Here is a 24,007-nt window from a genome sequence, read left to right as displayed (position 1 = left end):
TTTCTGTTTGTCCTGTTTTTCAAACTATTTTCTTTTCTACACATCTTTATCTCTGACTACAGTCAGCTTAGTGTCTTGCATTGCATTGAGGCTAAGAGGCAAACAGGTGACTTCCTTACAGCCCTGTATCATCATTGCCATTTACAAACAAGACCATTCTCCTTTCTTGCTGTATTGCGGAAAACCTCACCACTTGCTAACATCTGCCCAGTTACTGCTGAGAGCTGCAGTGGAACTGCAGTGTCAGAATAATGGTTTGAAACTTGTGTATTTGAACCGCTTTTCAATGGGATTAATTTTAAGTGGTTAAGTGAAAATGATATATCATGTCAGAGGTGTATTGAGATCTGTGTGTAGACAATGCTGTCCATACTTAGGAAAACATTTGGGTGGCTTGACTAAGACCAAAGTAAACATTGTACAAAGTAAAAGCTCATCTTAAAAAATAGTTGTTCTCAATTACTTGCTCTGTAGGTGAGTAAATGTTTCAACTTCTCTGCTGATTGATAGCAAAGTGAGCTAATCTCTTTATTTTCTGGGAGTTAGGAAGAGAAAAATTGAATTCTTCAGCTTTCAGGCTTTTATATTAAGGATGCCTTTACAATGAAGCAATAGTCTGGGCAAATGAATTGTAATTCAGGTTTTAGGTTAGACAAATCCCTGCCTGCACAACTTGCCTGCTGTGTAGTTGGAACCTCAAACGTATCATGGAAGTTGTAACCCTGTTCCTGCCTTTATATACGTCTATGCGCCGCTGCCGTCAGTCAGAAATTTGAATGTTTAAGTTCTGCTGAAAGGGAAAGTAGGGTGTAAAGCTATCCTTGCTTATTAAAATGAGGTTAGATAGCTTAAAACTGCTCAGGTAATCAAAACCCATGAGTAATCTCTAAGAATGTTTTGAGTCTGCTCTTGATTTATTCATTGGTTAGCATTGATTTGGCTATTCCAATGCTGTTTTGGGTAGCATCTCATAGGTTCTCGCTTTTTAGGATCTGGTTCAGTTTATTCTTTTGGTTCATATTTTCCAGAACTGCTTTTACTCAAGAAAGAATGTACTGATGCCATATGCTTGTTTTGTTCTCAGGTTCTGTTAGTCAACAACAAGATGTTTCCATAAACAAAAGTGAAGATCTGGGCAGTGTCCAAGAGATGTCCACGAAAAGTCTAGTTGTAGGTCCAATGGAGGTTCGGCTGGACAGCAGTTCTGTTCACAGAATACTAAAAATGGTAGCCTGTGGACTGGATCATGAGTATGAACCATACAACAAACCTCACTCAGGTTAGAACAAAATTGCAGTGACGACTTGTAAGTGACCACTGCAACTTTTTAATTCTCAAGATTTTTAACTCCTGCGTCTACTAGTGACTTTTAATAGTGTAAATGAATTGGTCTGTAATGTCGTATAGTTATAAATTTCATAATTTTAGTTGATGTAATTTAATCTTTTCTGTTGGCATTCATGCAAAACCTGCTCATTATGCTAAGTTTTTGTTCAGCCAGAATCACTCATCTCCTGACCGCATTGCAACCTTGGTTCAAATATAGAAAATATACTTGAACTCCAGAGGAGAAGTGAGTAAGATGCTTCTTGATGTCAAGGTTGCATTTGACCAAATGTGGCATCAAAGAACTCCAGCAAAACTGGAGTCGATAGAAAATGGGGTGAAAACTCTCTGGTGGTTGGAGTCATACCTAGGACCAAGAAAGATAGCTGTGTGTTGTCGGAGGTCCCAACTGCAGGGCATCTTTGCAGGAGTTCCGCTTGGTAGATATTTTCTAACTACCCTCTTCAGAGTAGTCATTACGCATTCCTGGAACAAGTGGGACTTGAACCCAGACCTCCTGGCTCAGAGACAGAGACAGCACACTGTACCACAACAGCCCCAGAGTTTCTCTTGGCATTGTTCTAGGTCCAACGATTCTCAGCTGCTTTATCCATGACCTTCCCTCCATCAGAAGAACAGAAGTGGCTACGTTTACTGATGATCGTGCAATATTTTGTACCACTAATGACTCCTCAGATCCTGAAATATTCCATGTTCAAACGCAGCAACACCTGGATGCTATTCATGCTTGGTCTAACAAATGACGAGTAATATTCACACTACACAAATTTGAGCAAATGACCATCTTCAACAAGAAAGAATGTCAGCATCGCTGAATCCTTCACTATCAACATCTGGGGTGGAGGTCGTGGGTGGGTTAGGGAATACCTTAGCAGCTGACCTGTCAAAGTTTTCCATCATCCATAAGGCACAACCAGGAGTGTTATGGATTATTATCCACTTCCCTGGATGACTGCAGCTCTGACCACACTCAAAAATTGACACCAACCTGGACAAAGCAGCTGACTTGGCACCACATTTACAAGCATTCACTCTCTCCACCACCGACACTCAGTAGCGGCAGTGTGTATCATCTACAAACTGTAAAACAGAAATTCATTAGGCTTCTCCTTCAACTACTTCCAAATCCATGACAATTAACAGTAGGAAAAAGCCAGCAGATACGTGGGAACACCACCACTTGCAAGCTCCCCTCTGAGCCACTCACCATCCCCACTTGGAAATATATAACTGTTCCTCACTTTACTGTGCCAAAATCCTGAAATTTCCTATCTGCACCAAATGAACTAGACAGGTTCACATTACACTTTTTCGAGGGAATCTAGAGATGGGCAATTAATGCTAGTGCGCAACCACTGATACCCACATCTCAGGAATCAATAAAAATCAAATTAACAAATCTCTTTCACATAGTATGATAGGCATCCATTCAGCTGTTTGTGCTTGTACTGACATTTTGAAAGAGCGATCTGATTAGATCCATTCCACCGTTCTTTTCTCACAGAACAACTTATGAACCTTATTTATTTTAAATGTCAATAATGAATCTGTTTTCACTGCCCATTCAGGCAGGTATTGCAGTTCATAACAACACAGCTCACCTCTGGCACTTTTACTAAATGTCATGCATCTGCATTCTCAGCATAGCAATTCCCTCTCTCTTGGAAATATTTTTGTTTTATTTGCTGCATTATAATGCATTTGCTGAATATATTAATACACCCAAAAAATCAATTTGTACGCACATTGCACTGCTTCCACTGGGGGAAACAGGTGTCATGGAGTTTCTGCTGCCTTCCCATATCAACACACTGATCAATTAGAATCTATCTTACATGAGAACTAAGATGGACTGTTAACTCTTCTTCCTGCATCTCCATGCCTTTATGGCCAACCAGTCAGCACCCTTTTCTCATGCTGTGTAAATTCGCATTTCTTTTTCAGGTTTATTCTTGCATCCCAGCCCTGATGTGTGCATCTTGAATAGCTTCAATTCTCTGTCTCTTTTCATCAAAGTTTAATTTCTGAATCATCAGCAGTTATTTAGGGTTTGATAAATAGGCCTAAGTAACTTAAGTCTAAGAATGTAAATAAACAAAATGTAATGCCCTCAAGCTGATCTTCTTGGTGGATGAAATGTTTGATGTGGAAAACTGAGTGGAACAGAATCCATGTCATGTCTCATTTTAATCAACACTGAGTTTGGATTCAGAATTCCCTCGTAAGTCCAACTAAATGTTAAGATTTTTGGAAGTCATATTCTCCTGTTGAACAATGTTTTGGTTATTAAAGCCCACATCCCTCACTAGCATTCAAATCTATAGCACTAACTGTTTTCTTGGCAACAATTGGCTCATCAGAGCTCACGTCTGAAGAAACAAAGGAATTCGGACTGGAAGTAGGCAATTCAGCCCTTTGAGCCTGCTCCACCATTTAACATGATCATGGGTGCCCTTTTATTGTTTTAGCCAAAGTGGACAACCTTGCACTTAGCCATATTAAACTACATTTGCCAGATTCTGGCTCATTCTCCTGGCCTATCAATATCCATCTGTAAACTAGTTTTCTCCATAACACAGCTTGCTTTCCCACTTATTTTTAGTGTTAGCCATGAATTTTGGTGTGTTATACTCTGTCCCTGTTTGCAGATCATTTATATAGATTGTAAGTAGCTAAGGCCTGAGAACTGAACTTTGTGGCACCCCACTAATTACAGCTCACCATCCAGAGAAATCCCCTATCCAATCTAATACTCTACCCCTAATCCCCCTGGGATCTAACCTTCTGGATCAATCATTTATGCTGCATCTTGTCAAATGACTTCTGTAAGCCTGGCTATTCCTCATCCATCTGATTCCTGTTATCCACCTTGCTAGTTACATCCCCATTGAGCTCCAGCAAGTTTGTGAATCATGACTTGCCCTTCATGAAACTATGCTGCCACTGGTGAATTGAGCTTTGTTTTTCCCAAGTGTTCAGTTATCTCCTCTGTTACAACTGACTACAGCAATTTTCCCATTACAGAGGTCAAACTTACTGGCCTGTAGTTTCCTATTTTATGCCTATTTCTTTTTTTCAAGTGAGAGTATCGCATTAGTGTGTTCCAATTACTTTGGACACCAGGCCACCTCAAAATATTTTAAGAAGGTAGCCTAGATCCTAACATTTTCTTATTTTAAAGGCAAACATAAAGTACCATGTACCAGATGCAATGCGACTGATCCATCCACTCGACACTAAGCACAACAATTTATTTAAACACTGTGATTAAAATGCACAAAAGACAGAGGAACTTAGAATAACTATATTGGAAAAACTAACTGAATAAAGATACCCTAATTGTTGCTAATGAACTGTTCTTATATAGTAACATCCCTTAAACACAACCCTTGGTAAAAAGGTAAATTCATAAAAATAGTTTTGACTCATAGGTAACCCAGTAGCAGAGAGAAACCTCAGCTTTGAGCTGTAACCAAGAGAGGGAAAAGATAGCTTCTACTTCTTCAAACCTCCAGAGGCTTCTTCCCCGTTGAGACTTCAGCAGCTGCTGGCTAAAGCTAAACCTAAAAATAAACTGAAAAAAATATAGAAAGTTCCAAGTTCAAAAATACCTAAGGCCTCTCAAGCTGTTTACATTATAGGTATTCACTGGAAGGCTCCTTGTCTCCTTTTTTGAAAAAAAGACAGAGCAAAATAACATCTTAAAGCTGCAGCATCGTCATACAATCCACTTGTACCTTTCCAGGGATTCTTGGAATATCTATCAAGGAAATAGAGTATAAAAGTAGGGAGGTTTAGCTAAAACTGCAAGTCACTAATCAGACCACAACTGGGATCCTGTGAACAGTTTTGGCTCTCTTGTCTTTGATGAGATATGCTGGCATTGGATGCAGCACAAAGAAAGTTCATTAGGCTGATACTGTGTATAGAGGGACTGTCTTATGAGGAAAGGTAGTGTAGGTTGGGACTGTACGTATTGGAATTTGGAAGAATGCGAGGTGACCTTATTGAAACATTTTGATTTTTTCGAAGGTTTGATAAGATTGGTGTGGAAATGTTGTTTCCCCATCTGGGAGAGTTTGGGACCAGAGGACATAATGTTATAATAAGTGGTCACATATTTAAATTAGACTTGAAGAGGAATGTCTTTTATGATAGTGAATCTGTGGAGTTCGACTACAGGTATAGCAGTACTTAACAGTTAAATTCAATATAAATCTGAATATTTCCATGATCTTGCTTAAAATATGCCCTTGCATTTTCAAATTCTGATTTCTCTCATCACTCAATTATAAACCTACACTGAGACACGCTCTGGAAAATCTCTTTTACACATTTTCTTTTACTCCAAGATGAAAGCTGTCAATATAAATCCACGCAATTTATTTCACAGTACTATCTGGTCTGCTAGTTCATGAAAGGTGTCAATTGCTTCAGATTGGTTTCACAGGTCAGCACAACATTGAGCAGTTTTAAAATATGCATTTGTGCCTGTTATATGATGTTAGATGCTGATCCATTATATTCCCAATAGTCATGTCTCATTATATTTGTTGTGTGTCTTTTTTGTTTTCAATAACAAGTTGAATAATCATTCTTTTGATATTGTGTTTGCTTTCCAAACTACCACCAGCTCTTCTAATAGTAATTACTCCTTTTGAAATCTTTCAGAAACTGTGGATGAGAAGAGAACAATGCCAAGCCAAGAGGAGTTGACTGCTTTAGAAGAGTATATTCCAACAAGGTTAACTTGTATAACTGTTTTAAAAACAACAATTACAATTACTCTCGCTGAATTCAACCTGCTCGACAACCTACTTCCAATAATTTTAGGTCAAAAGGTAATGAGCCATTTAAAAATAAGCCTTACAAATGTATGTAGAAAGGAAAAGGGTTTCTTTAGATATGACATTTTAATTGGATTTCTTCAAATAGTTTGTAAATTAGAGACAAGATCTTTAATTGTTCCTTTATATTTGTTAACTATCTGTACTTAATGCCACATCGTGATAAAAGTGAAAGTTCTCATAAAATGAAAGTAACAACTATAGAAAGACCTGTGGCAGGGCCTGGTCTCTGTGGTCAATAGGGTTGATCATGTAACTCAGAGATAGTAAGAACTGATATGCTGGAGTCAGAGATAACACAGTCTGGAGCTGGAGGAACACAACAGGCCAAGCAGCATCAGAGTAGAAGGAAAATTGATGTTTCGGGTCAGGACCCTTCAGAAATGGCTGAAGAAGGGTCCTGGCCCAAAACATCAACGTTCCTGCTGATTTCTGAATAGACTCAACTGCTGCAAAAAGTACAGACCTGAAACGTCAGCTTTCCTGCTCCTCTGATGCTGCCTGGCCTGCCGTGTTCCTCCAGCTTCACTTTGTGTTATCTCTGACTCCAGCTTCGGTAGTTCTTACCATCTCCCCTGAAGCTATGAGGTATTTTCTCTGTCCATACTTTAAATTAAATAATGGGGTTATATTTCTAATCTGCAGGGCCCATTTCTGAACCTCTGGAATTTTTGAAGGTGATCACTAACTAGATCTTTTCTCTATAGGCACTTCTATCAACACTAACCAACAAAGCTAATCAGGTCTAGGCAATTAACAAATTGCGGTTCCATTAATTTTCCCAGTATTACATCTTTTAAAATAAATACTAATTGATTTTAGTTATGTACCGTGATATATTATAATGTAGTTTCCCAATCTATTGCAGCCAACTTTCCCCTCATACCCTTGTAATTTTCTTTATTAGATTTAAGACACTAGGTCTAGGTAAATGATAGATGGGTAGGGTGCCAGGTTAAAAGTGGAAATGGAGCCAGGTACGTGATGTAGTGTTTATGCTGCTTGGAACAAATTGAGTCTGATGGGTCAGGGAGTATGTATGTTGGGTCTGGGGCATTTGCGCCCTGTGAGAGGGTGGGGTGTGATAATGGTTCCAGCATGGTGGTTGGAACGTGAACGTTGTAACCTTCATTTTGTCTACATTGGAAGTGTTTTACTGTTTAACTGTGAAAACACAGCAAATCGCTATCTTTGCTAGAACATAGAACATTACAGGCAGTACAGGCCCTTCGGCCCTCTATGTTGTGTTGACCTGTGAAACCAATCTGAAGCCCATCTAACCTACACTATTCCGTTATCATCCATATGTTTATTCAATAACCATTTAACTGCCCTTAAAGTTGTTGAGTCTACTATAAATGCACTTCCTGCAATAGGCATCAATAGGAGCTTTGCAAAAATGCTTTAGCTAACTTATGATTACAGAGACCAATTTCACATAGAATTACATAATACTTTCAGTAAAGAAGTAGACCAACTGATCAGTAAAGCAGCTAATGCCCACATAAACATCCTCCCGGCCTATGTATAATCCTATCTGCACATCCCCCATCGCTTTTTCCACTTGTGTCCCTTGAGCGCATTCATGATATTCACTTCACTGCTTCTTTGGCAGTGAGCTCAATATTCTAATGAATCTGCAAGTAAAGAAATTTCTCCTGACTTTCTTTCTAGACCTCTTCTTATATTTGTTATCGTATTTATAATCCCTAATTTGGACTAAATCACATGGATCCTACTGCTTGTTGGGCTGATAATCAGCTTAGTCAACACAAGAATCAGGACAGTATATGGTCTTTCATGGTCTGCGTGTTTCACTATTCAAATTACTGTCTTAAAAAAAATTATTTTGTTCTTCCAGAACGCCATGTCTTATTTAAGTGCACCGCATTTTCACCCATTCCGACCACTACCTGCCTTGAGAATACAAGTGGATAAGGGCAGCTTGGAACATTCTGTGCCAATGTATGCTGAACAACTTGTACCTGCTGTTAGCAGCCTTAACCAACCATCTGATAACTTGCTGCATAACTGTTATGCACACTGTTACGTTAAGGTAAGGTATTATATAGCAGCTTTCCAAAATTCATTCACTTTTAATGTTCTTACTTTCATGATGAAAATCTAGTCTAAACATCCATTTTCTGAGTGATGTATAATTAGCATTTCAGGTAATGAGTTAAACTATTGGCTTTAGCTGTGTGCTATACTGTAACATTTGGTAAAAATGGAAGTTTTTGCAGAAGCATGGAATGATTACAGCACAGCAGGATGCCATTTCGCCTGTTATGTCTGTGCTGGAGCTATTCCTGTTCCCTGCCCTTTCACCAAAGCTGTGCAAACCTTTTCTCTTTAGACAATTTAGAAATAGATTTAAACGATACTGAGATTCTGGGATTTAAAAAAAGGGAGTACAAAAGCAAGAAAGTCATAGTGAACGTTTGTAAAACACCGATTTGGCCTCAGCTGGAGAGCTGCGTCCAATTTTGAGTACCACATTCAGAAAGTATATGAAGACATTATAAACAATGCAGAAAAAATGGGGAAAAAAATGGCGCAGAAGGAGGCCATTTGGCCCATTGTGTCTGCACTGCTTCACTAAATCAGTATCAATGCCTAGTGCCAAGCTCCTTTTTACCTGTTTCCTTGCACATTATTTTCTCTTCCTATAATTCCTTTTAATTAATTCATGGAATGTGGCCAATGTTGGATAGGTCAGTATTTATTACCATCCCTAATTACTCTTGAGATAGAGATGTGTTTCCTTCTTGAACCACTGCAACGCACAGGGGTAAGTACACCCATTGTGCCTTTAAGAAGAGACTTGCGCTGCAGGAACCATGGTCAAGTTCCAGTAACCTACATAACCTACTTGCTTTTGTTTTCAACTCCCCTTGCAATAAATGATACCATTCTGTTAAGGTTCCAAACTATTTGCTGTAACTACGTACAAACCTTTTGCAATATGTGCGCTGGGGCAGCCAGTTCCCTTTGCATTTCAGAGCTCTGAATCTTTCACCAGTTAGATAATATGCTTCATTTTTATTCTTCCTGCCAAAATGGATGATTTCACATTTTCCCACATTTCACTTAAGTTGCTAAATCTCTGTCTACTTAGTTAAGTTATCTGTATCCCTTTGTAGCAACTGAAGACCTCTCAGTATAATTTTCTATATATTTTTGTGTCATCAGCAAATTTAGCAACCATGCTTTAATCCAAGTCAATTACATTGTGAAAATTGGGTCCTCACCATTGATCCATGTGGCACACTACTTACGATATCATACAAACCACAAAATAACCCACTATACTACTCTCCTTAACTAGTCAGTCTTCTGTCCATGCCAATATATTACCTCAAAATGTTGAGATTTTATTTTCTCAAATGCACCTTATCAAATTCTGAAACCTGAGTGCAACCCATTCACCAGCTCTGTCTATTCTTTAAAAAAATAAGTGGCCAAGTCCCAAATGATCACAGGTCTGCTCTCATTAGGGAATTGAGATGATTTGAGGTGAGGGTCACTGCACCTCTGATAAGGCATGAGATTGTGAGGATGGGATCTTCATGGTAACCTTAGCTGGTTTGGGAATTCAGAACCCTAGGCAATGTTCTGAGAGTGATAGTTTGAATCCCACAATGGAAGATGGTGAAATTTGAATTTAATAAAAATCTCGAGTAGAAATCTAGTCTTGTGGTGCCATGGAACCATATGTCAACTGTCATTACAACTCACCTTGTTTACTAATGTGTTTTATGGAAAAGAATCTGTCGTCCTTACCTGGTCTGGCCTACCTGTGACTTCAGATTCACATCAATGTTGTTGATTCTTAATTGTGCTCTGGGCGATTTGGAATAGGCAGTAAGTAGCAGCCTGACTGCCAACACTTACATACCATGAATAAATTTAAAAAAAAAAGCCCTGACATCTGGCTGCCAATACAGCCTTCTAAACTCTTGCTTCTTGCTGCAGCAAACAATAATCCCCTTCACTGTACTGTCTCGTTCAACCACCACATTCTTTTTGTTTGCCCCAGTTGGAATGGCTTCCTGTATCTCGATGCCATAGCCAGTTAGCTAATCTGTCCTGCAGCTCTTAGTCTGCATGAAACAAACTGAAAAAACTTGCAAGTTGTTGGTCAATGCCAAGGCTAAGTTTCCTGTGGCCCTGCTATCTGTGTCTCCTTACCTGCTTCATTTGCAGTCACACATTCTTTTCCCTGATCACTGACCAAATCACAAGACCCATCAGTGCAAAAGATAAGGCTGAAACATTCGCAACAGTCTTCAGTCAAAAGTGCTGAGTACATGGATTTTGTTATCAAGAAACAGTTGGATGCACTGACAACATTCCAGAAAAAGTGTTGATGACGTGTTCTCCAGAACTTGCTGCACAGTTGGTCAGGCTGTTCCAGTTCAGCCAAAGGATCTGTCTGATAATGTGAAGAATTACCCAGGTGTGTCCTGGACACAAAACAGGACAAATCCAAACTGGTCAATTACTGTCCCATCAATCTACTCTTGATCATCAGTAAAGTGACAGAAAATGTCATCAACAGTGCAGTGAGGCAGCATGTGCTGGGCAATAACTTGTTCACTGACACCTAGTTTGGGTTCCACCAGACCACTCAGCTCCTGACTTCATCTTCAGCTGCTTCATCAATGATCTTCCGCCATCATGGGGATGTTCGCCAATGATTGCACAATATTCAGCACCATTTATGACTCCTCAAATATTGAAGTAGTCCATGTTCAAATGCAACAGGATCTGGACAATATCCTTCCAGGCTTGGGATCACAAGTGCCAAGTGACACACAAAGCCAAGCAATGACCATTTCCAATAAGAGACAATCTAACAACCACCCCTTGACATTCAATGATGCTACCATCGCTGAATCTCCCACAATTAACTTCTTGGGAGTTATTATTGACCATATACTCAACTGGTCACGAATATAAATGCACAGATTACAAGAGCAGTTCAGAGGCCAGGAACAGTGAGTGACTCCCTTCATGACTCTCCAAAGCCTGTCCACAATCTACAAGGCATAAGTTAGGGGTGTGATGGAAATCTCCCCACTTGCCCTGGGTGAGTGCAGCTCAATAACAACACCATCAAGGACAATGCATCCTGCTCGATTGAGGCCAAATTCACAAGCTTCCACTCTTCCCCCCCACTTAGTGGCAGCAGGGTCTACTATCTACACGATATATTGCAGAATTCAGCAAAGATCCTTAGGTAGCACCTTCCAAACTCTCACAACCACTTCCATCTAGAAGCACAAGAGCAGATACATGGAAGCACCATCACCTACAAGTTCCCCTCCTAGCCACTTCTTGGCCTGATTTGGAACTATGTCACCATTCCTTCAGTTCAATGAGTCAAAATCCTAGATTTCCCTCTGTAAGGGCACTGTGGATGTACCTATAGCACATGGACTGCAACAATCCAAGAAGGTAGCTTGCCATCACCTTCTCAAGGGTAACTAGGGACAGGCAATAAATGCTGATCAGCTATGCAGTATGTCCCATGACAGAAGTAAAAAAAAACCCTATCCAAAAGGGTGCAACTGAAATAAGGTGTCCAGGTAACTTTCCTCATTCTTGATGATGCATCGTTGTGTTTGTAGTTTGGCCCCCAGCTTGTAAACCCAGGGCCAGAAATGCCTGGAGTGCAGACAGACAGTTGTTGCAGATGTGTTTGGATTGCGCCAGTGTCCAGGAGAAGAATTGTATTCTACAACTGCAACACCTCACCTGCTGTGCTGTCTTTATTGCGTCTTAATTAAGTGGTAATTACATAATTTATAATCTAAAATTCTTTCTTCTTGCTCCCATCTCGTGTGCTAAATTAAATATTCAAATCCAGTAGAATTTACCACTTAACGATTGAGATAAATGCCAAATGAATTATTTACTTCTTCCATTCTTGCAGGACCTGTTAAAACTTACAATTGAGAGAATTATAAATTGTTTTTAAATAAAATCACTCATTTCAGCATTTTCTATGTAGTACCTAACAACAGTTAATCACTAACAAATCAATTCTCAACTTTCTTGTGTCACTGTTTAATTTTCTTTAAACAAATCAGCTTATTTATCCCCCTTCTGTGTGTTCTCGCACAGATCTGCCTTTCTCCTGGACGGTAATTGTTGTACCTTGTTAAATTTTTCTTTGGGGTTTTATCTTTCCATCACTTACTGTCCTATACAACTGAGTAATAGAATGGACCGTTACCAATTCTAGTAAAATATTGAAGCACAAAGTTATTGATAATTGGATGAAATGTTACTAATGGACTTCTCATTTTACCGAGATCCCTTTGTCCTACTTCAGCTTCCCTTTTCTTGATCTTGGATCTCTTTTTAGTGATAAAGGCTGTTTTGTATCTGTGACTATTGGGATGTGCAACCAAGTGAATCACAGAGATAATGGGAACTGCAGATGCTGGAGAATTCCAAGATAATAAAATGTGAGGCTGGATGAACACAGCAGGCCAAGCAGCATCTCAGGAGCACAAAAGCTGACGTTTCGGGCCTAGACCCTTCATCAGAGAGGGTGATGGGGAGAGGGGACTGGAATAAATAGGGAGAGAGGTGGAGGCGGACCGAAGATGGAGAGGAAAGAAGATAGGTGGAGAGAGTATAGGTGGGGAGGTAGGGAGGGGATAGGTCAGTCCAGGGAAGACGGACAGGCCAAGGAGGTGGGAAGAGGTGAGTAGGTAGATGGGGGTGCGGCTTGGGGTGGGAGGAAGGGATGGGTGAGAGGAAGAACCGGTTAGGGAGGCAGAGACAGGTTGGACTGGTTTTGGGATGCAGTGGGTGGGGGGGGAAGAGCTGGGCTGGTTGTGTGGTGCATTGGGGGGAGGGGACGAACTGGGCTGGTTTAGGGATGCAGTAGGGGAAGGGGAGATTTTGAAACTGGTGAAGTCCACATTGATACCATTAGGCTGAAGGGTTCCCAGGCGGAATATGAGTTGCTGTTCCTGCAACCTTCGGGTGGCATCATTGTGGCAGTGCAGGAGGCCCATGATGGACATGTCATCTAGAGAATGGGAGGGAGAGTGGAAATGGTTTGCGACTGGGAGGTGCAGTTGTTTGTTGCGAACTGAGCGGAGGTGTTCTGCAAAGCGGTCCCCAAGCCTCCGCTTGGTTTCCCCAATGTAGAGGAAGCTGCACCGGGTACAGTGGATGCAGTATACCACGTTGGCAGATGTGCAGGTGAACCTCTGCTTAATGTGGAATGTCATCTTGGGGCCTGGGATAGGGGTGAGGGAGGAGGTGTGAGGACAAGTGTAGCATTTCCTGCGGTTGCAGGGGAAGGTGCCGGGTGTGGTGGGGTTGGAGGGCAGTGTGGAGCGAACAAGGGAGTCACGGAGAGAGTGGTCTCTCCGGAAAGCAGACAGGGGTGGGGATGGAAAAATGTCTTGGGTGGTGGGGTCGGATTGTAAATGGCGGAAGTGTCGGAGGATGATGCGTTGTATTCGGAGGTTGGTAGGGTGGTGTGTGAGAACGAGGGGGATCCTCTTTGGGCGGTTGTGGCGGGGGCGGGGTGTGAAGGATGTGTCACGGGAAACATGGGAGATGCGGTCAAGGGCGTTCTCGATCACTGTGGGGGGAAAGTTGCGGTCCTTAAAGAACTTGGACATCTGGGATGTGCGGGAGTGGAATGTCTTATCGTGGGAACAGATGCGGCGGTGGCGGAGGAATTGGGAATAGGGGATGGAATTTTTGCAGGAGGGTGGGTGGGAGGAGGTGTATTCTAGGTAGCTGTGGGAGTCGGTGGGCTTGAAATGGACATCAGTTACAAGCTGGTTGCCTGAGATGGAGACTGAGAGGTCCAGGAAGGTGAGGGATGTGCTGGAGATGGCCCAGGTGAACTGAAGGTTGGGGTGGAAGGTGTTGGTGAAGTGGATGAACTGTTCGAGCTCCTCTGGGGAGCAAGAGGCGGCGCCGATACAGTCATCAATGTACCGGAGGAAGAGGTGGGGTTTGGGGCCTGTGTAGGTGCGGAAGAGGGACTGTACCACGTAACCTACAAAGAGGCAGGCATAGCTGGGGCCCATGCGGGTACCCATGGCCACCCCCTTAGTCTGTAGGAAGTGGGAGGAGTCAAAAGAGAAGTTGTTGAGTGTGAGGACGAGTTCAGCTAGGCGGATGAGAGTGTCGGTGGAAGGGGACTGGTCGGGCCTGCGGGACAGGAAGAAGCGGAGGGCCTGAATCACAGAGAACTTGTTCTGATTCCAAGTTTCATAGCCCACGCTGCTTTGAACCAATTTTCTGTTTGCTTATGTTTATGCTCACTTTTTCTTGGTCCTCTGCCAACAGTCTTATTGCTTGTTTGATATGGAAAAGAGAGGAAATTGTATAATAGCCTCTTTTGACCTCATGTCAGCATTCAGCCTATGTTCTGACAGACATGTTTGACTGCAGTGAGATGTTTTGAGAAGAAACAAAGAAAAATGCCCGTTGTTTTACTGCACTGACTGACTTGGTTGGGAGCTTTGGGCATGGACAGTAGCCTTTATAATAAATAAAACAAAGAACTGCAGATGTTGGAAATCTCAAAAAAAAATTGTTGGAGAAATGGCAGTATCTGTGGAGAGAAAGTGGAGTTAATGTTTTGGGTCCCATGATATTTCTCTAGAGTTCCAAGTACTTGGCTTTGTCAGAACTTAGAATCCTGGCTGACAGATACAAACAGGTGGTAGAATTGCATCAATATTCATTACCTCTGTTTTGAAATATTGGAAAATTATTCGGCATATTTTTCCCCAAGTGTGAAGCACTCCTGGTTTTCCTTCCAATTGTATTAGCCTATTGTTGCCTATTTTCTGAATGTGGTGATTCATACAGTGGATTTGTGGAACAGGTGTTGCTGCGAGGAGTAACTTGACATTCTTTGTTTTAGAGGTAATTTCTGCCCATGCTCCAGTGTAAAGGGAGTTGCCTTCTCTAGAATCAGAATCCTTGGCTTTACAAATGGCAGTGGAGAGTACAAAAGCAAGGAAGTAATTCTAAATATTTATAAATTGCTTCTCCTCTCCAGCTCGGGTTGTTTGTCCTCCTCCCATCTGAAAATGATTATAGGTATTCAGCGATCAAATCCATTCCAAATGGGTGTCTTCATATGGCATGTCAGTTGATAGTTGAAGGGGTTACGTCTTAGGCTCTGCCACAGGTAATTCACGTGAAATGAACAAGTGTTGTTGGTGTTAGAAATTGTGCCCTTCAATTCACCAAGAACAGTTGCAGTCTTGTGTCCAATTCTGGGCATAACCCTTTGAAAAGTAGAATGTAGTCAAGTGAGGGCTAAGGGACTTCAGTAGGTAGACAAAATGGAGAAGCTGATGTTGCCCTTGAAATAACTTGACAAAGGCCGGTATCCCGTCACCAAATCATCTTTATGCATGTGTGAATAAATATGACACTGACCCAACTAATTCCTATTGTGAGCAAAACCCTTAAACACCTGTTTGTATCTGTCAGCCAAGATTCCCTGATTGGACCAGCTTAACAGCCCCAATCAGGGGACTCATGCAGTTTGAGATCCACGTGGCTGATCTCACTCCAACCACTATTGTTTGATTTATTTTCTCACGTACTGCAGTGCAGTGAAAAGCTTTTTTCTTACAAACAGTACAGGCAGATCATTGTAAGCAATGATGTACCTATCAAAGGTTGTTTAAAAAAATTAGACACAGGCATACAGGTTTTATTGTATAGGGTGTGTGCTAGATGAAATAAATGTTAGCAAGATTAGCATTCTTTTTAGGCTATAGAGTCTATTTAGCAGCCTAATAACAGCTGGGAAGAAGCTGTTCCTGAACCTGGTGCATGTGTTCAAGCTTCTGTATCTTCTGCATGATGGAAGAGGTTGTAGGAGATTATTGCTGGGGTGCAATGGGTCTTTGATGATGTTGGTAGCCTTTCCGTGCTAATGAGCTTTATAAGTGGAGTCCATGGATGGAAGGTTGGCTTCCATGATGGTCTGGGCAGTGAATGCAACTTTCTGTGATTTCTTATGGTCCTGGGCAGGGCACTTGCCATACCAGGCTGTTATGCACCTGGGCAGTATGTTTTCAATGGTGCATCTGTAGAAGTTGGTGAGGGACCTACTGGACATGCCAAATTTCCTGAGCTGCCTGCGGAAGAAGAGGCGTTGTTGACCCTCCATGACCGTTGCATTTACATGGGAAGTTGAAGACAGTTATCGTCACTCCAAGGAACTTGATGCTCTCAACCCTCTCAACTTCAATTCAGTTTATGGGGCGTGTTCTCCTGTTTTCTTTCTGAAGTCAGTGATCAGCTCTTTAGTTTTGCTGCCATTGACAGAGAGGTTGTTCTCATTGTACCGCATCACCAAACCCTCTCTCTGCCTTCTGTATTTTGACTTCCTATTGTTAGATATCCGTCCTACTATGGTGGTGTTGTCATTGAACTTGTCGATGGTGTTCATTTGGATTATGGCAACGTAGTTGTGGGTTTGTCGGGAATACAGTTGGGGGCTAAAGATATACACCTGGGGGGGGGGGGGTGCTGCAGTATTAAGTGTTATTGTGGAGGAGGTGCAGTTACCTATCTTCACTGATTGCGGCCTTGGGTTAGAAAGCTGAGGATCCAGTCACAGAGGGTAGAACCAAGACCAAGATCTTGGAGTTTTGAGATCAGTCTGGAGGGAATAATGGTGTTGTTGGGGGGTGGGAACCTGAGCTGTACACCGGAGGTTAGAGTTGATGCAGGTGAGGCAGTAGCAAGAGGTAGACCAGTTAGTGGGAAGGATTTTCCTGGGAAGGAACCAAGGGATCAGTTAAAGTGTGTTTGCTTTAACGCAAGGAGTATCAGGAATAAAAGTGATGAACTTAGAGCATGGATCAGTACCTGGTGCTATGGTGTTGTGACCATAACAGAGACATGGGTTTCTCATGGGCAGGAATGGTTGCTGGATGTTCCAGGGTTTAGAGCATTTAAAAAGAATAGGGAGGGGAGAAAAAGAGGAGGGGGTGTAGCACTACTAATCAGAGAGGGTATCACAGCTACAGAAGCTTCCACTGTCGAGGAAGATCTGCCTACAGAGTCAGTACGGGTGGAAATTAGGAACAGCAAGGGAGTAGTCACCTCGTTAGGGGTTTACTACAGGCCCCCCAATAGCAGCAGGGAGATTGAAGAAAGCATAGGTCGGCAGATTTTGGAAAAGTGTGGACGTAGTAGGGTTGTTGTAATGGGTGACTGTAACTTTCCTAATATTGATTGGAACCTCCTTCGAGCAGAAGATTTGAATGGAGCTGTTTTTGTAAGGCGTGTTCAGGAGGGTTTCCGAACGCAGTACGTTGACAGGCTGACGAGGGGAGAGGCCATTCTAGACTTGGTGCTCGGAAACGAGCTGGGGCAGGTATCAGATCTTGTGGTGGAAGAGCATTTTGGTGATAGTGACCATAACTGCCTCACATTCTACATAGCTATGGAGAAGGAGAGGATTAGGCAAAATGGGAGGATATTTAATGGGGGAAGAGAAAACTATGACGCGATTAGACATGAGTTAGGAAGCATGGACTGGGAGCAATTGTTCCATGGTAAGGGTACTATAGACATGTGGAGACTGTTTAAGGAACAGTTGTTGCGAGTGATGAGTAAGTATGTCCCTCTGAGACAGGCAAGAAGGGGTAAGATAAAGGAATCTTGGATGACGAGAGCGGTGGAGCTTCTTGTGAAAAGGAAGAAGGTAGCTTACACAAGGTGGAGGAAGCTAGGGTCAAGTTCAGCTAGAGAGGATTACATGCAGGCGAGGAAGGAGCTCAAAAATGGTCTGAGGAGAGCCAGGAGGGGGCACGAGAAAGGCTTGGCAGAATGGATTAGGGAGAACACAAAGGCATTTTACACTTATGTGAGGAATAAGATAATAGAACATAGAACATAGAACAGTACAGCACAGTACAGGCCCTTCGGCCCTCGATGCTGTGCTGACCTGTCATACCAATCTCAAGCCCATCTAACCTACACTATTCCATGTACGTCCATATGTTTGTCCAATGACGACTTAAATGTATCTAAACATGGCGAATCTACTACCGTTGCAGTCAAAGCGTTCCATTCCCTTACTACTTTCCACCATATCTAACCCTCTGATTATTTTATATGTTTCAATTAAGTCACCTCTCAACCTTCTTCTCTCTAATGAAAACAGCCTCAAGTCCCTCAGCCTTTCCTCATAAGACCTTCCCTCCATACCAGACAACATTCTAGTAAATCTCCTCTGCACCCTTTCCAAAGCTTCCACATCCTTCTTATAATGCGGTGACCAGAACTGTATGCAATACTCGAAGTGCTGCCGCACCAGAGTTTTGTACAGCTAAAGCATAACCTCTTGGTTCCGGAACTCGATCCCTCTATTAATAAAAGCTAAAACACTGCATGCCTTCTTAACAGCCCTGTCAACCTGGGTGGCAACTTTCAAGGATCTGTGTACATGGACACCGAGATCCCTCTGCTCATCTATACTACTAAGAATCTTACCATTAGCCCAGTACTTTGTCTTCCGGTTACTCCTACCAAAGTGCATCACCTCACACTTGTCTGCATTAAACTCCATTTGCCACCTCTCAGCCCAGCTCTGCAGCTTATCTATGTCTCTCTGCAACCTACAGCATCCTTCGTCACTATCCACAATTCCACCGACCTTAGTGTCGTCTGCAAATTTACTAACCCATTCTTCTACGCCCTCATCCAGGTCATTTATAAAAATGACAAACAGCAGTGGACCCAACACCGACCCTTGTGGTACACCACTAGTAACTGGTCTCCAGGATGAACATTTCCCATCAACTACCACCCTCTGTCTTCTTTCAGCAAGCCAATTTCCAATCCAAACTGCTATATCTCCCACAATCCCATTCCTCCGCATTTTGTACAATAGCCTATTGTGGGGAACCTGATCGAACGCCTTGCTGAAATCCAGAGACACCACCTCAACTGGTTTACTCTCATCTACCTGTTTGGTCACCTTCTCAAAGAACTCAATAAGGTTTGTGAGGCATGACTTTCCCTTCACAAAACTGTGCTGACTATCCCTAATCAATTTATTCTTTTCTAGAGGATTATAAATCCTATCCCTTATAACCTTTTCCAACGCTTAACCAACAACTGAGGTAAGGCTCACTGGTCTATAATTACCAGGGTTGTCTCTACTCCCCTTCTTGAACAGGGAAACCAGATTTGCTACCCTCAGTCATGTGGCCCTATCCCTGTAGACAATGACAAGTTAAAGATCAATGCCAAAGGCTCGGCAATCTCCTCCCTGGCTTCCCAGAGGATCCGAGGATAAATCCCATCCGGCCCAGGGGACTTATCTATCTTCACCCTCTGTAGGATTTCTAATACCTCTTCCTTGTGAACCTCAATCCCACCTAGTCTAGTAGCCTGTATCTCAGTATTCTCCTCGATAATATTGTCGTTTTCTAGAGTGAATACTGTTGAAAAATATTCATTTAGCGCTTCCCCTATCTCATCTGACTCCACACACAACGTACCACTACTATCCTTGATTGGGCCTGATCTTACTTTCGTCATTCTTTTATTCCTTAACTACCTATAGAAAGCCTTAGGGTTTACCCTGATCCTATCCACCACCAACTTCTCATGTCTCCTCCTGCCTCTTCTGAGCTCTCTCTTTAGGTCTCTCCTGGCTACCTCCTCGCCCTAAAGTACCCTAACTGAGCCTTCACATCTCATCTTAACATAAGCCTTCTTCTTCCTCTTGACCAGAGATTCCTCTTCCATCGTAAACCATGGCTCCCGCACTCTACAGCTTCCTCCCTGCCTGACAGGTACATATTTATCTTGGACACACAGGAGCTTTTCCTCGAATAAGCTCCACATTTCTAATGTGCCCATCCCCTGCAGTTTCCTTCCCCATCCTATGCTCCCTAAATCTTGCCTAATCTCATTGTAATTGCCTTTCCCCCAGCTATAACTCTTGCCCAGTGGTATACACCTATCCCTCTCCATCACTAAAGTAAACATAACAGTAGGGCCGATCAGGGATCGCATAGGGAACTTGTGTGTGGAGTCTGAGGAGGTAGGGGAAGCCCTAAATGAGTTTTTTGCTTCTGTCTTTACGAAAGAAACAAACTTTGTAGTGAATGAAACCTTGGAAGAGCAGGTGTGCATGCTGGAATGGATAGAGATAGAGGAAGCTGATGTGCTGATAATTTTGTCAAACATTAAGATTGACAAGTCGCCAGGCCCGGACCAGATTTGTCCTCGGCTGCTTTGGGAAACGAGAAATGCAATTGCTTCGCCACTTGCGAGGATCCTTGCATGCTTGCTCTCCACTGGAGTCGTACCTGAGGACTGGAGAGAGGCAAATGTAATTCCTCTCTTCAAGAAAGGAAATAGGGAAATCCCCGGCAATTACAGTCCAGTAAGTCTCACGTCTGTCGTCTGCAAGGTGTTAGAAAGGATTCTGAGGGATAGGATTTATGACCATCTGGAAGAGCATGGCTTGATCAAATGCAGTCAAGATGGCTTTGTGAGGGGCAGGTCATGCCTCACAAACCTTATCGAGTTCTTTGAGGATGTGACTAGAAAAGTTGATGAGGGTCGAGCTGTGGATGTGGTGTATATGGACTTCAGTAAGGCATTTGATAAGGTTCCCCATGGTAGGCTCATTCAGAAGGTCAGGAGGAATGGGATACAGGGGAACTTAGCTGCTTGGATACAGAATTGGCTGGCCAACAGAGGACAGCGAGTGGTAGTAGAAGGAAAATATTCTGCCTGGAAGTCAGTGGTGAGTGGTGTTCCACAGGGCTCTGTCCTTGGGCCTCTACTGTTTGTAATTTTTATTAATGACTTTGATGAGGGGATTGAAGGATGGGTCAGCAAGTTTGCAGATGACACAAAGTTCGGAGGTGTTGTTGACAGTATAGAGGGCTGTTGTAGGCTGCAGCGGGACATTGACAGGATGCAGAGAAGGGCTGAGAGGTGGCAGATGGAGCTCAACCTGGATAAATGCGAGGTGATGCATTTTGGAAGGTCGAATTTGAAAGCTGAGTACAGGTTTAAGGATAGGATTCTTGGCAGTGTGGAGGAACAGAGGGATCTTGGTGTGCAGATACATAGATCCCTTAAAATGGCCACCCAAGTGGACAGGGTTGTTAAGAAAGCATATGGTGCTTTGGCTTTCATTAGCAGGGGGATTGAGTTTAAGAGTCGTGAGATCTTGTTGCAGCTTTATAAAAGTTTGGTTAGACCGCACTTGGAATACTGCGTCCAGTTCTGGTTGCCCTATTATAGGAAAGATGTGGATGCTTTGGAGAGGGTTCAGAGGAGGTTTACCAGGATGCTGCCTGGACTGGAGGGCTTATCTTATGAAGAGAGGTTGACTGAGCTCCGACTTTTTTAATTGGAGAAAAGGAGGAGGAGAGGGGACCTAATTGAGATATACAGGATAATGAGAGGCATAGATAGAGTTGATAGCCAGAGACTATTTCCCAGGGCAGAAATGGCTAACACGAGGGGTCATAGTTTTAAGCTGGTTGGAGGAAAGTATAGCGGGGATGTTAGATGCGGGTTCTTTACACAGAGAGTTGTGAGAGCATGGAATGCGTTGCCAGCAGCAGTTGTGGAAGCAAGGTCATTGGGGTCATTTAAGAGACTGCTGGACATGCATATGGCCACTGAAATTTGAGGGTGCATACATGAGGATCAATGGTCGGCACAACATGGTGGGCTGAAGGGCCTGTTCTGTGCTGTACTGTTCTATATTCTATGTTCTATGTTCTAAGGCTGAGCTGTAGTCAATGAGCAGCAGTCTGACGTAGGTGGCCTTGTTGTCCAGACCTTCAGGGATGAGTGGAGCGCTAGGGATATGGTGTCTGCTGCGGACCTTGATAGGCAAATTGTAGCGAATTGAGGCTGGCTGGGAGACTGGAGTTGATGTGGGCCACATCAGTTCTGTCTTTTCAATTTTAACATTTAATACAAGTATCGAAAATCATACAGGGTTTGGATAGACAAATAAGCAGAAAGATTTTCCGGTACTTAAAAGGTCAATAACCGATTATATTACCAGAGATAACAAAGTGTGGAGCTGGATGAACACAGCAGGCCAAGCAGCATCTTAGGAGCACAAAAGCTAACATTTCGGGCCTAGACCCGCTGCTTGGCTTGCTGCACTCATCCAGCTCCACACTTTGTTATCTCGGATTCTCCAGCATCTGCAGTTCCCATTATCTCCAAGAACCACTGATTTCAGGCAAAGGAACCAGAGATAAGATGAGGCACATTTATTTTATACAATGAGTTTTTATGATCTGCGATACACTACCTGATAGTGTAGTGAAAGCAAATTAAACATTGACTTCCAAAAGGGATTTGAATAAGTGCATGCAGGGAAGGAATTTTCAAAGTTCTGGAGAAAGATGAGGGCATGTTGGGCTAAATGGATGGTCTTCTGTGCTTTCACATTTTTTGAACCTTTGAAATTTGCAGTTGTTACTTATCTAAGTTTTTCTAAGAATAATTTTACTGAGCCTTAATGGACAATGTCACTTTTGATGTATATATTATTAGCTTCTGTTTTTTACCTTGAATAATTCTGTGGGGATTCTGATGATAGTCTTGTGAAACCTGCAGTTCTCACTGCACACATTCAAGCAATTGCATTTTTGAGTTACAGCCTCATGAGGATTGTGACCAAGTTTAAGGAAATGTTTGAAAGTGGGTTTTGTAACTTTGTTTTCCAACATTTCTTTCTGTGTCACAGAGGTGGTAGGCATGATAAGCATAGTAGCAAATTGCCCATTTAGTGTTCCATCCTTTTAACTTAAAAATGTTGACCAAAAACTAAATTGTTATTGTACATACAGGATAAAGGAAGGCAAATATATTTCCGATCTTTGAGCTGCTAACTTTCCAATTACTCTTAATTGTTTTGATTTTAAAAATGTATCCGGCTTAAATCTTTAAATTATTGCATCATAATTTAAACCCATTTTGACCAGATACTTCCCAAACAGTTAGTTATGACAAAATGAGCGGTTTTGCTTCTGCTGATTGAAAGTTAAGGAGAAGGAAGGACTCCTTATTCACCGAGACATGTGTATCTTTCATTGGGTGTGGTAATGATCCAGATTGGAATGTGTTTCTATTGGTTAATACTTTAAATATTTTTGGCTCATGTAATTACTGGTAACGTATTTGACAGAACCAGCTGAAAAGACATGTTAAATCTGACCCTTCTAAGGGAGATGTATTAACAACAGTGCAGATACAATGATTGATCATTTCATTCTGTGAGGCAGTTCAAGTACTGGTACTAAAGTGAAAGCATTTCTAACCTGTTTCTCTGATGGTCAGTGCTCATTTTAAAAGCTAAAATGTTAACAGAATTTACCAAAATAGACATAAGACTGAAGTGCGCGCAGTAAATTTTATTGCATATAATTACATAGGAGATGAGGACTCGTAGCACAGTGATGTGTAACTCTGTCTGGGTCACAGTACCATTTGCAACTCCCATACCAGTATTTGTTGGAAATTCTAGTATAGCCAAGCAAGTTGATTTTCACTTTGCAAATCCATCTGATATATTTGATGGCAGGTAGGAAGAGGGAAGTTTTTCTTGCTAGCTGTCCTGTAAAAGACACTGCAGTAATTTGCCTATAAGTATGAACCAATTCAAATGAAGTCAATGGCCCAATCCTTAGAAATGAAATGGAGCAGACACACTTATGACATACAACATAGAAATAGACCATTTAGCCCAAGTAGTCCATGTATACTCCACATGACCCTCCTCTCATCTTTCCCCA

At 42.2% G+C, this 24,007-nt stretch overlaps 1 protein-coding gene across 2 annotated transcripts in view; it reads left to right on the top strand.

Moving 5' to 3' along the window:
* Window positions 1-24,007, top strand: part of LOC125451670 (intermembrane lipid transfer protein VPS13B-like) — a 907,633-nt gene that overhangs the window by 186,041 nt on the left and 697,585 nt on the right. For both annotated transcript variants that reach the window (XM_048529130.2, XM_048529131.1), the window contains exons 13-15: window positions 1,085-1,279; window positions 6,019-6,188; window positions 8,056-8,250. In XM_048529130.2, coding sequence (XP_048385087.1) covers window positions 1,085-1,279; window positions 6,019-6,188; window positions 8,056-8,250 — 560 coding nt within the window. The remainder of the gene's footprint in view (window positions 1-1,084; window positions 1,280-6,018; window positions 6,189-8,055; window positions 8,251-24,007) is intronic.

The sequence above is a fragment of the Stegostoma tigrinum genome, chromosome 5 (genome assembly GCF_030684315.1).
Source record: "Stegostoma tigrinum isolate sSteTig4 chromosome 5, sSteTig4.hap1, whole genome shotgun sequence".
Classification (NCBI taxonomy): domain Eukaryota; kingdom Metazoa; phylum Chordata; class Chondrichthyes; order Orectolobiformes; family Stegostomatidae; genus Stegostoma; species Stegostoma tigrinum.
The sequence above is the reverse complement of the archived record's forward strand: the minus strand, read 5'-3'. Positions and strand labels throughout refer to the sequence as shown.